Genomic DNA, 12,419 nt, shown 5'->3' with positions numbered 1-12,419 from the left:
GTTTTTTAAAAACTAATGTACATTTTTTTTTCTTTTTTTTTTTCCTTTTTCTTTTTTAAAAAATACTTAAGTGAATTAGGATGGTCACCTCTCCCAGAAACAGGCAGGCGAATCCTCTGGGACCCATGGGATCCAGCTCTGGGACTGGCCCACTAGTAAGCACCTGGGAAAACCAGCACTCTCTTTTGCTCCCACTCCCCTGTCCCATTTGTCAGAATCACTGCAGGTGGATCCAGGTCTCAACTGTGGCCAGCAAGAAGTCCATGGAGCCAGGCACAACAAGGCACAGCTCTCTTCATACCCGGATCTGGTACCCATTGAGGTCTGGCATGGCTTTGGAATCAGCAGGCTTCTTCTCACCAGATGGCCTGTGAGCAAAGAAAGTAACAGCTCTTCAGAAACCGTTTTCAGTCAGGTGATGCTGCACATAGAGATGGCAGCACAGGAAAAGGTATACAGAGCTTCAGACTGATCCTGCACTACTGAGGACAGGACTACTCTGCAGCCTCCAGTAATTCTCCCAGTGATCTCAACAGAACAGAATGCAAGTTAGGAAGTAGGAGGTCCACTCTGGAACCCCAGGCTAATATCAGGAAAACAATCTTGCTGACAGCAGAATAATTTTTGCAATCTCTTTGAGGCACAGGTCTGTGAGACACCAGAGCTTGGATCTATGTGAGGTTAAAAGTCAGCTACCAACATGACTGTCTGTTTGAGCTGCCTCCTCTTCCCTGCCAAAACAAGCAAGCAAAAAAACCCAGCTGTCCCCTCGAATCCCTAAGCAATGATAAACTCACAATGGTACTGCTACTGCAGATCAGAGAAATAACCACTGTTCTAAAGAAACCCAACAGGACATGAGAAGGATCCAAAACCAAACAGCAAGGTGGAGTCTGAGTAAAGCAGATGTACTACATAGGTCTCCTGCCCAGCAGCCCCACTCACCGTCGGTCCCCACGGCTGTTTCGCCGATGGGGGCTGGCCTGACCTCTTTGTGGGGAGGAGACATCTTTCTTTCTGTCCTTGGTGGGAGATGGTGGTCCAGTTCCTTTCCCAATCTGCCAGAAAAATAAAATTAAGAGCTGCATGAGCAGAAAGCCAGTGTGAGTAATAACAAAACCCACAAAAACTAACAATGATTTATTATATGGGGAAAAAAAAGAAAAAGGCAAGGCAAATGCATCAAAAATGCAAAAGCCAGAAAAAACAAATTACAGTGACAGCTATGGCTCCAAGGACTGTACACAATCCAACCTAAGCACAACTGCAGCACTGCACAAGCATCCATTAGGGGACCAGCCTGTATAAAATGGGTGGTATTCAGTAAGAAAGAGGCCCCAGCCTCCAATTCACTTTTCACTCCACACATCCAGAAGTAGAAAGTTTCCTGTCACTTCATTCCCCCAGTACACCAGCAACCAGGCAAGGCAGTGGATGTAGCAGTGAGTTACTCCATCTTTGCTGCTTACCTTCAGCCTCATATCACGGGCATGTCTCTCAAGCTCTTTGCGAAAGTCTTCCCGTGTTAGCTTGTCTAGATCCAGGATGGAATGCTTCCACTCAATCTGCTCCACACTGTGTGGGTCATGGGACACGCAGTGGCCCAGCTTCACCTTTTTCAGCGTGTGCCAGCAGCGGCGATACGCCTCCTCGAAGTCAAAGATGAGCTCGCTCAGTGTGCGGAAGACGGGCGCTTTGTACATCAGTTCCTCGCGGCGGCTGATGCCCAGTGCCCCATAGCGGCCGCCAAAGTTCACCCCCAGCACGATGTGTCGGAAGTAGTTCCCTGAGAAGTGGGTTTTGAAGCTGATGGGGAAACGGTCCAGTGTGGTCATGTTGTTGGTGAGGTAACTGACAGCAGCCATTATTCAGGAAATAACTGGTGATAACAGTTTCCTGACAAGACACGTCCTACCTGCTCCAGACCCTCCCAGCCTGTTTAGCAGATTGATTCAGGCATCACATAGACAGGATTTGTTCTCCAGGTCAAGAGCCCAGCTCATTGCAGGCTGCCCTACTTTCATCTGGGTTATGGGGAAAACAGACTTGGCCTCTTCAAGGAGACAGTCAACAAAGGGAAGTTAATTTTGATGCAGTTCTGTGATGCAGAAGTTGCAATGCTAGCGCCTTAAGTGCACTGTATTCCATGACTCCCAAACAGTTAACACTGCAGCATTATTCTTCGGTTTGTTTTAATTTGTTTCACTAGCTACTGTTTCATATACCTTCAGGATAAAAACTCACCAACCTCCACTTTTGAACCATTCACTCACCATCTCTACCCCTCCAGCTGCATGAAGAACCTATAGCCCAAGTACGAGAAACTAAATCTGGAAGATAGCTAGGAAAGATGTGTACTTAAAAATAACACACATCTAGAACTAATAAAGGTATTGCCTAAGCTAGTAAGTGACATACGCCATAATTAGAAGTTGGGGAAGATCTCTAAGTTATTTTAATGCAGAACACATGCAGGCAGTAGGGGAACAATGCTATCCACAAAGGATTTCCTGACCTAACTCTAGCTAGTGTTCTTGCTCCTCTTTAGATGCTCTTTTGTCTTTTATAATCTTATATGGCTGACCAGAGCAGCACCACCCTTCTTGGTGAAGGAGGAGCAACTCCAGAGTTGTTCTGATACTTTAGAGAATTGCTGGGATTTGGATTTCATTGGTGGGGTTTTGTGGGAGAACTGGGGAGGAAAAAAAGAGCAATGTGGGGCTTGGTGACAATATTATCACCACAGTCAAAGCATTACAAGCAAGAGAGCAGAGGCAAAAACACAAGGATGGGCAGACATGCACAACTCTAAGAGGAAAGGATACATTCCCAGGATCACAGCTTCCAGGCATTTTATTGGCAGGGCCTCTTTGGTCATTTCTTTGGCCAGGTCCATCAGCCTGCAGAGTGGGACAAGGGAAAGACGAGGACAGTTAGAGGGCTCGTGGTATGCACTATGGCCAGTTCAGCCCTTTTGCACTATATTTGTTAGTTAAGTTTCCAGGAGAGAGGGTGGCCCACAGAGGATAGGGAACAGAACAAAGTATCTTCTCTTTAAGAAGATATTAAATCCAAACCAGGTCTCTGCCACATGCTGTTGTTGCTTCCAAGGAATTCACTTCAGTGAGTTGCAGCAAAACTGCTTACTGGCCAATGTGGGTTCTCAGGGAGACCACAGCACCAATGTGTCCACAAGTAAAACCCTCAAAGGACCTAGAGCTAGCAGTGTTTGCTACACAAGCCTCAAGGACAATAAAGCCTTCTTCTCTGGCATTAACCCTAGTCCTCTCTGGCATTAACCCTAGTTCAGTGAGTACCATGGAGGAGACCTTGGACTGATTACAAAACAAGGCATTTAGACCCACATAAATCTATGGATTAGACCAAAAGTAAGAAGCCAGTCTTGGGAGATTCTCCATATGCTCTTTAAGAGAGTCAATGAACATCAGGTGCTTATTGCCAGGAACTTCTGGGGCACAACAGTTCCCAAAATCTGCAGTGAGGAGAATACCCCTTCTCCTTCAAAGTATGAGTCACCAAAAACTTAGCGAGCCTAGATTCTGCAGAGGCACTCACAGAAGCTATGAAGTTAGACCTGTAAAAATACTTGGCTTTTGTAGAGCAGGACCTAATTTCAGAATCCCTCAGAAGTTCATATAGTTACATTCCAATTAGAAGCAGGTAGAATATGTACATTTTTGCAATACATTATTTTTGGTCTACTGGATTTACTGATTCATGACAAAAAATCCTACTCTCTTTCTTGAGAAAACCAGACACAGCTATGCTCCAGGCAACAGACAATAAAGTTACCCAAAGCAGGATGCAGCTGCAGTAATGAAAGCCCTAAGTGCCACTAGACCTTGGGCAGGGGATGGAGAAAAAGCAGTGTGTATAGCAGGGCTCCAACAACAAAGAAAGGATTAAATGCTGTAGAGGCTGCCAGCACTTACCCAGTCAGAGGTCTGCTCTTCTTAATCTCAAAGAATTGTGTCCCAGTGTGATTGTACCTGGAAGCAGGAAGTTAAGGGCTTGGCAGCTTGGAAAGTAGAGTTTGAAGAAAACTTGTCTGAAAGACATTCATGTTATTTACTATTCTCACAGCAAAATCATGATCCCACCAATGTAGCAGCAACACAAGAAAATCCCTACCTCCCTTTCCGGCATTTCTCCCACTTACACGTCCTCCATATTTCCACTGTATTTCCTTGTCAATTCTTCTCTTCCTCATACCCACACACAGGTTTCCACTCCAATTCCCAAAGGTTTGTGCTGACAGTACATGCTCTGCTCAGCTTTGCAGTTAGAAAACTGGGGCAGAACAGTTTGATATCTCTTCCTGCCCCAATATGCATATAATACACCCAATGAACAATGAAACACTCATGGTACCTTATTCTAAAATTGACTGGGATCCAATCCAGAGCACAACCACCCTGGATGGGTGAAAGATGTCAAAAGGTCAGCCTTCTTACCTTGAATTAGGGCTGAAGCCAGAGCTAGATTTGTATCTCATCAGTGAGATTAGACTGTGTTTGCATGGCATATACCTGCTCTCCAGCACAATAGGAATGGAGAAATCTCATTCCCAGAACACAGCCACACAGCTCTGCATATAAAGGTGCAGTCACCCTGCTTTTGTGCACAGATGCACAAAAGCAGGGTGACTGAGTATTCTTCATACAGGGAAGAGTGATCGAGTAGGATGACCTGAGAAGGTTTGCCCATCACCTCAACTTGCCCACACCTTAACAATGAGGTGATGCAGTTTGCAGTACACCTGACACTTGGCTGTCAGGATCTCAGATATGTGTTTTTTTAATGAAATACCACTGTAAAGCCACTGACCTAGAAGAATGGGTAGTGGGGAAAGGCCTTTGACAACATGCTCATTTGTTACATGCAGCAAACAGAACCAGAAAGTAACTTGGGCAAAAAAAGGAAAAGAAATGGAGCAGCAAAACAAAACATTATCCCAAGTCCAGCTTCCTGTTTTCAGGGAACAAGTTTCAGTTCTCCTCCAGCCACAACAGGAGGAGCTTTTCTGTTTGTCACAGGGAAAGAAAGTCCTCTTGCTCTTTCTTCCTGGGTATCACACCAGTGAGTAAGGTAACAGCAAAGGATACTGAAGCTCCCTGATGTAGCGCTGTACAGCTTCCAGGCGCTCAGGGATGGGGGTGGACGGCTGGAACACAGGCACACTTGGTATGGGAATCTGAAATGAGCAGCAGAACATAAATCACTTCTTCCAAACCTCTCCAGCTTCTTGCTGAGCTCAGTGGCACATAGCTATAGGGAGCATGTTCCTCTGAAACCAGACCATTTTGCCTGCCCAAAGTGACCACACCAGAAACATTCCTCTTTTTCCACAACGGAAATTGGGAAGGGATTCAGAATGAAGCATCACCACAGAGCTGCAAGAGAAACCATGTGAAAAAGGTCCTGCATTTATGCAACGTTACATTGGACAAAATAGATGGAATTAACTGACAAGGCAAGATACAAGACAGGAAAGTGATCATCTGAGGGAGTGTGGCCTCATTTGAGTATTGAAACTGAAAGGCACAAAATAAAAAATAAAGAGGCAAAAATAGACAATGAGTTTTCCAATATCACCAGAGGGTGGAACAGTCCTGCAAGCAAGGGTAGAAAGGTCCTTCACTGCTTCCTGGCATTTCAGATGAGTTGGCACTGACTAGGACACAGGCTTGACAGCATGACTCCCTGCCCTGCAGTGTCTGGTGTTTTGAATTACATGGTCAGAGAATGACTTCTGGATGTTCACCTTCCAGACTGCTGTCCCATTCTGAGGCCTCAGCCTTATGGGTCCAGTGAGATTTTCCTCACCATTTTCTCTGCAGGTGATAACTGTAGTCTTGTCAGCAGCTGATATAATGGATCTAAGTAAAGACCTGTCCACAGGACAAATAAAAAGAAGACACAAGTTTGGGATGACTGATAGGCTTGGAGAAATAGCCCAATATTTTCTCTCTGAAAGATAGCTAATGCCTTGTATGCACCTTGCTAATATCAGACTGCATCTTTTCTCAGCTGTTTGGCTTTTAACATTTCAGTTCCTTCTCAGACTTCCCCCAGAGCTGGCCTATCCACAGCTATAAAAGAGTGAGTCAGAGCCAGTTCTTCCTTTGAGCCTTCCACTCTGCTGTGCACAACTGCCTCTGCTGGACATGGTTTCATAGCCAGTGGTATTGCTTAGTGCATCCTTCACATGTATTTCTGTGGCCACTCATTTCCATATATCTCCTTCTTCTCTCCTGTGTTGGTACAAGTGACTAGTGAAGCAGGTCAGGCACCTGGAGCAGCTGAAAGCTGAGCCAGCAAGCATGGGTAGTTTTCAGCCAGATCAGTTCCCTGTCCTGGTTTGCCACACGGTTGCACTCTGCTTCTGCCCCCCACGGTGCAAGGACCAGAGACCGCCTGACCTTGAGCTGCTGCCTCTCGCATCACACAGAGGCAGCGGCTGCCTGCTCGCAGGGGGCAGCACAGGCACGGTGCGAGCAGATGTGAAACTGGGTTTGTTCAGCTGCAGCAGGATCAGGGAAGGCTGCAGAGAGTGGCACAGGAATGGAGCCATCTCTGGTAGTGCATGAGCTGAGTCAGTTTGGATGCTGTGAGCTGACACACTGAGTCATAGGAAATAATTTCCAGGCAGAAACAACGAAAGAGGTAACAATCAGGGCAGGCTGACTATTCAGTTTTGGTTTTTTTTCTTCAGCATGGAGACTTTAATGCTTTTCAGTGGAGACAGATTAAGTGCATGTTGACAGCAGAGACTAATGATTCTGGGTAGTTCCTCCTCCCTTTACTAGTACAGACCCCTGATCTCCTTTTCCTCAAAGGACTGTGCAACACTGAGACAGCACAATGGCAATCAGTTCAGCAGGGGACTAGTTAATGTGGAAGAGCCTCCTGCACCTCAAGTAATTAAACTGATGAAAGTACACTGTGCTCTCTCTCAGATCTGGGCCTGCAGCCCAGACTGGGCTACAGTTTCTTTTTGCATCAGGTCTATAGCATTTTAATAGGACAATAGAAGCAGAAGTAGAGGAATAAGGTCTCCATCCCTCAATTCCACACTGACAGGACAAGAGATCCTTGTACTTTTTTCTTCCCCAGCATCATCCAGGGCATATCTCCTAAGAGCTATAAATATTAGTTAGTTTTCACAGTCCTTCAGAAAGCAGAGAATAATTTATTTATAACAGAAAAGATAGGCAATGAGATCTATTTTGACTTCCCTTTAGCTATTATGAAAGCTGAAGAGAGCTCAGATTTCCCAAAGTATATAACCTCTGCCAAGCTTAGCAGACCAAATGAACACACCCTTGATCCCTCATCACTGGTGTGGAGTAGCTGCATCACCTCACTCCTAGATTCATGCACCCTGGCAGGCTGTCTGTATGCATGGGATTGGGACTCTGCTTTCAGAAAGGAGATCTTGAGAACAACCAAGATTTTCATATACATTGGGCCATGCTGTATGTGAGGAAAGGCAGATGGGAGCGAGGCACAGGCAAAGCTCCATCCTCATCGGTACCACAGAGGTGCTCTTCTGGCCAGCCTAGTTTAGCAACAGTTTCTTTTATGGTACTTAGGTGTATCCAAGCTCCTCCCTACTCTTCCTTCTGCAAATAACACAGGAGCAGTATCAGGCTTGGTTGAGAGCCTGACTGAAAAAAACAGATTTTTTTTTTCTGGCTCTCTTGTTCTGAATCCATTAGATGCAACTCTTCCTGTCTTTGCCCTCATAACCATCTCATTTAAAATCCATTTCTTTATGAGCCAAGCACACATCACTTTGTACTTCCAGTTTGGACCCATTTGATGGTTCCAACAGCTTGAAGCAAGGCAATACCCCACCCTGTTGCTGGAAAGAACACAACCTACAGGAGAGTGGCACTCACCCCAAGTCTACTGGAAGGAAATAGAGACTAGAGAAGCTCTCTGAGCTCTCAGACTCCAGTGAGAGACACAACCCCATAAGCTGATCTGTAAACATGTGTCTAATCACAGCCTCCTTCAGTCATAATTTTATAGTATTTTAGTTTATTTACAGCTTTTTAGAGAGTTGTTTCTCCCAACACCCAGTGTGGGCTATGATCCATGGCCAAAATTTTGGAGTAGGTAAGTCACTGTCCCATTCCCAACACCTAAAAAGGACTATTCACCCTCCAGCACATGGAGAGAGCCTGGCTTTTCACAGGAGCTAGCCTTGCAGAGTATACTTACTGCCCTCATTCTCATCTGTTGCACCAGCCTTTCAGAGAAGCTTGATGGCACCGAGACAAGTAGCGATAAGCAGCCCTCAAAGAAAAAAATACATCCCTACAGGGGAGAAGGAGCTAAGGAAACAGAGCTCATCCATCCTTGTGGTTTCCTGAAATCCAGCTACATGCTTAGTGAGCTTGGGAATGGCATCTCAGATGGCAGTGCTGAATACAGTTTACAGATCTATTTCCCAGGGGTGCTAGCAGATGCAAAAAAACCCTCAACAACCCCAAACCCAACAACCCTCAAAACAAAACAGCTCACTTTTGCCTCTTACCACAAGACCTCAGACCTCTGGTGTCCTCTAACTAGGGTGTAACCCTCTTGGATGAAGGCTCTAAAGTGACAACAGTGGAACTTCTTCACATAAGACCAAAACAAGGGACTGAACACTGTATTTCCCCACCTGTCATCCACTGGAGTCTTGTTTGTCAGCTTCTTTCTTCTATTTCCCTCGCCTCTTTTGACCAAATCAATCCTTATTGTTAGGAAATTAGGTAGTGTGTGTTCTGACTGATCTGAAACATGTTTTCAGCCTTCACCTAAGCTCAGGACAAAGTCACAGGAAAGGAAGGAAAACTGAAAAGGAAGGAAAAGTCTAATGGAGTTAGAATAGGGACTGTAATCAGGACTCAGGATTTGTTCCAGCTGCTGCCACTGATGCCTCTGACTCTTTACTGCACAAAGGATGTTGCATCACATGCTTCTCCAGAATTCCTCATGGAAAGCAATATGGATTGGCTGTATAGCATATAATAACATGTTCTTCCATACTTCAAATCACCTTCCCAAGGAGGTAAGTCCTTGCTAAAAAAGCCTGAGATGAAAAAGTGTCATCTTTTTGTATTTGAATTTCCCCTATTAGAGTGATGGGAATACTCTTATAACCTGCCAGTGGAGTGACACACAGAATGTTTGCAGTGTCTTTTGTTCACAGTATGCCAATAAAAGGGAGAGATTTTTCTCCAGCTGAGATGCAATACAGAAAGCAACAATCACAAGAATTCACATTGAAATGTGTCAGTTTGGTACAAGGCTCAGTGAAATGGTCAGTTGTTCCTCTTTTCATAGAGTTCTCTGCAGCAAGGCCAGGAATGTGCTTGGAAATCACACCTGACCCTACACCAGCAATAAGCTCTGCAAGCGTTTGCTAACTCCTCTTAAAACGCTTGGCATGAAAAGTCTTTTCTGACAGACACAGTTCTGTTCCAGAATGCCTTTTGGTGTGGGAGACTGTACCCAAATCAAATTTCTTCAGGTTCAAAGTCTCAACTCCGCCTGTCTCAATCCCCCATCTCAAGTATTTGGGCTCTTCTAAATTTAACTCTCCTCATCTTTTCATCATTCATCCAGTCTTTCTCTTTAGCCACTGCCCATTCCCCCCTTCGCCCTCCAGGCTGCTCACACATTAGCTACCTGAAGCCCGTTTTCCAGCAAGGCCGCAGAAGAAGAGGGTGCTGCTGGCGCACCAGACAGGGCAGAGCCCCGCAGATACCCTCTGGCACTCCGAGTTGAAGTGTGGCTGTGCTTCCAGCAAGAGCAGTCCCGGGGCCCGTTTTTCCCAGGGATCGCTCCCGAGCCGGGGAGACCGGCCTCCTAAGGGGACAGGCGGGCGCCTCCTCCCAGCGGGATGCCGCCGCTTGCCCCTTCCCTCCGTCCGCCCTGTGGGGCCGGTCCGCTCCGGGCGCTTCCGCAGGGACCCCGCGCCGCACCAGCCCCGGGTGAGATCGGGGGGTCTCACCTTGGGCAGGTCGGCGGCGCCCCGGATCCTCTGCGCCACCCGGTCCCCCTCGGGGTGGATCCTGCCCACATGCCGCCACATCCGCTCCCAGGTGGGCTCATCCACGGGCAGCCCGCCGCGGTTGACGAAGAAGGGGACGCCGCCGTCACGAAGATCCTCCTCGCCCTCCTCCTCCTGCTGCTCCTCGTCCCGCGGCGCCGCCGCCTCGCCGGTCGGGGGCTGCCTGGCCGCCGCGGCCCCGTCGCCCTCCGGCATCGGCATCGCCGCGCCCGCACTCAGCGCCTGCCGCCATGGCCGGCTCCGGGCACGGGGCGTCACCGCCCCCGCCTCGCCCCCAGAGATATCAGAGCGGAGGGTTCGCCGCGAGAAGGGGAGAAAAAGCCGGGCGGGGCGGTGCCGGGTGCCGCATCAGGCCGCCGCCGCGGCGGGGGAGGCGCCGGCGGCCCGAGCGCCCGCGGCAGGGCTCTGCGCTCGGGCTGCGGGGCCTGAGGGACGGGCCGGGTGGGCTCAGGGGCGGCAAAACACTGCTGGGAGGCCGGGGCAGGTATCCGTGTTGACATAGCTTTGAGGAACGGAAGAGCTGGGATGAGCTTTCCAGGTAGGAAGCAGTCCGGGTTGGAGAGCGTATTCGATGCTCCTGTAGCACAAAGTAGTGGTGAAGGATGGGCTCTTGTGGAACCGCGCCGCTCATCTAGCGGTGTGCTACATATAGCCAGTCCCCCTCAAGGGAGGGGCCACCAGGGCTCTTCTGCCTGGAAGAGGCAAAATACACCCTACCGGAGGTCTGGAGATGCGCCACAAGTGGAAGATCGAGTGTTTTGCTCTGCTTCATCATCTGGTTTTGTTTCAGCTCTCTTGTAGTGCTGAGAAGTGTGAACTCTCATGGGAGGTTCTCATGCTGCAGGAGACTTGTGAGCCTATTCTCCAGTGTGTGCCTGCTGCATTGGTTGTGTGCTCATCTGTAAGAGCCAGGCTATGCCTCTAACACTGGCTGTGTTTTCTCCCCACCCTGTGGTATTAAGCCATGTTGAAAACTCTAACATAAAAGCGTTCTGTGTTTTAAGTACCAAGTACAAGAAATGTATACAAATTACCGGGTCAGCTACTGAGGAACCCTCTGAAGGGCATCTCAAAATACTTGCATTTAGCACTCCAAACAAAAGGCTGTGGTTCAGCATCAGTGTGGGGAAATACATGCTGGTTGCCATGGAATTTGATGATCCCTGAGAACAGGCTATAGCATTTACAGAGCTGGGTAGAGGATTTCAGAGAGAAATTCCACTTCTTCTGTAGTGCTCTGTAGGCTGTTACTCACATGAGATCATTTCTGAAAGCAAAATACTTGAACACAATTTTTTGTTGAACTCAACATTACCCAAAATGCTGAAAGGTTGATTTTTTTTAAAGGAAAAATAGGCTAAATGTGTATCCCTGCTTCTGCCTTCCAAACAAATCACTAGCATAATTTCATAGATCCTACATTAACTTCTGTAATACTTAAACAAATAAGACACTGAATAAGGATTTTTTTTGAATGGGGACCTTAAGCACTGCAGATTTATCACCTCTGTAAGGTTTTTATTGTTTTTATTGCCTTTGCCTCTTACTTGTGAGCAATTGATGGTTGGTTGAAATTGACCCCTCATATCTAAAGAGGCAGCAAAGCCTGTGACAGGGATCATTCTACAGCCCCTGAAGGGACACATTTTGCAAGAACAGTTCATAACCTCCCATGTCCTCAGTGCCTTCTGCCCCAGTGGTCCTCAGTGCCTATAGAGACACGGGACTGGGAGTGTGCCAGTCATGCACAGGTCTCTATTGGGGGACATCATCTGCACTTTGCTTGAGGGGCAGGTATATTTCCAGTAACAGCACCGCAGAAAGGACAGGGAGCAAGGAGTTTAAATGCTTCTTTTAGAGCTGTGTTGCCTCCCGTGGCTGAAATTAGGCACAGCTGTCCATAGAGGCAAGGATGCTTGTTTTGATTCTGAGCTCCAGCACTAATTCAGGGCTGGTAGTTCATATTGCCTTCTGTACCTCAGCTTTTCTACCTGTTGGAGGGAAATGCTAATAACCCTGACTTGCAGCCAGAGATTTTGTAAAGATTAGTTGGCATTTTTAACACATTAACAACTATTCTTTCTTAAAAGTAAAAATAGTCATAGTAGAAGTGAAATATAATTCTTGTATGTTTCATGTCTTCAAATAGATTCTCAAATCTCTGCTGGAGGAAATGTAGCTGATAAGTATCAGCAGACCTCAAAATAAGCTTATCAAGGAACTTTTGTTTCAGTTTGTATTGGATAATTATTAGGCAGTATCCCTCCCTTCTGACCATCACTCAAATAATTGGTCTGTAGCAGGGGATCTGTGTTTTGAGGTAGTACCA

At 47.1% G+C, this 12,419-nt stretch overlaps 1 protein-coding gene across 1 annotated transcript; it reads right to left on the bottom strand.

Annotated features, from left to right (window-relative positions):
* Positions 1-44: 44 nt before the first annotated feature.
* Positions 45-10,486, bottom strand: VASH1 (vasohibin 1). Its single transcript, XM_039704871.1, has 7 exons — positions 10,031-10,486; positions 5,127-5,215; positions 3,954-4,010; positions 2,826-2,900; positions 1,470-1,851; positions 946-1,058; positions 45-368 (listed from the first exon to the last, which is right to left on the bottom strand). Exons 1-7 carry the CDS (start codon positions 10,289-10,291, stop codon positions 296-298), a joined length of 1,050 nt encoding a protein of 349 aa, XP_039560805.1. The 5' UTR covers positions 10,292-10,486; the 3' UTR covers positions 45-295.
* Positions 10,487-12,419: the final 1,933 nt, after the last annotated feature.

The sequence above is a fragment of the Passer montanus genome, unplaced genomic scaffold, assembly GCF_014805655.1.
Source record: "Passer montanus isolate IOZ18808 unplaced genomic scaffold, ASM1480565v1 scaffold18, whole genome shotgun sequence".
Classification (NCBI taxonomy): domain Eukaryota; kingdom Metazoa; phylum Chordata; class Aves; order Passeriformes; family Passeridae; genus Passer; species Passer montanus.
The sequence above is the reverse complement of the archived record's forward strand: the minus strand, read 5'-3'. Positions and strand labels throughout refer to the sequence as shown.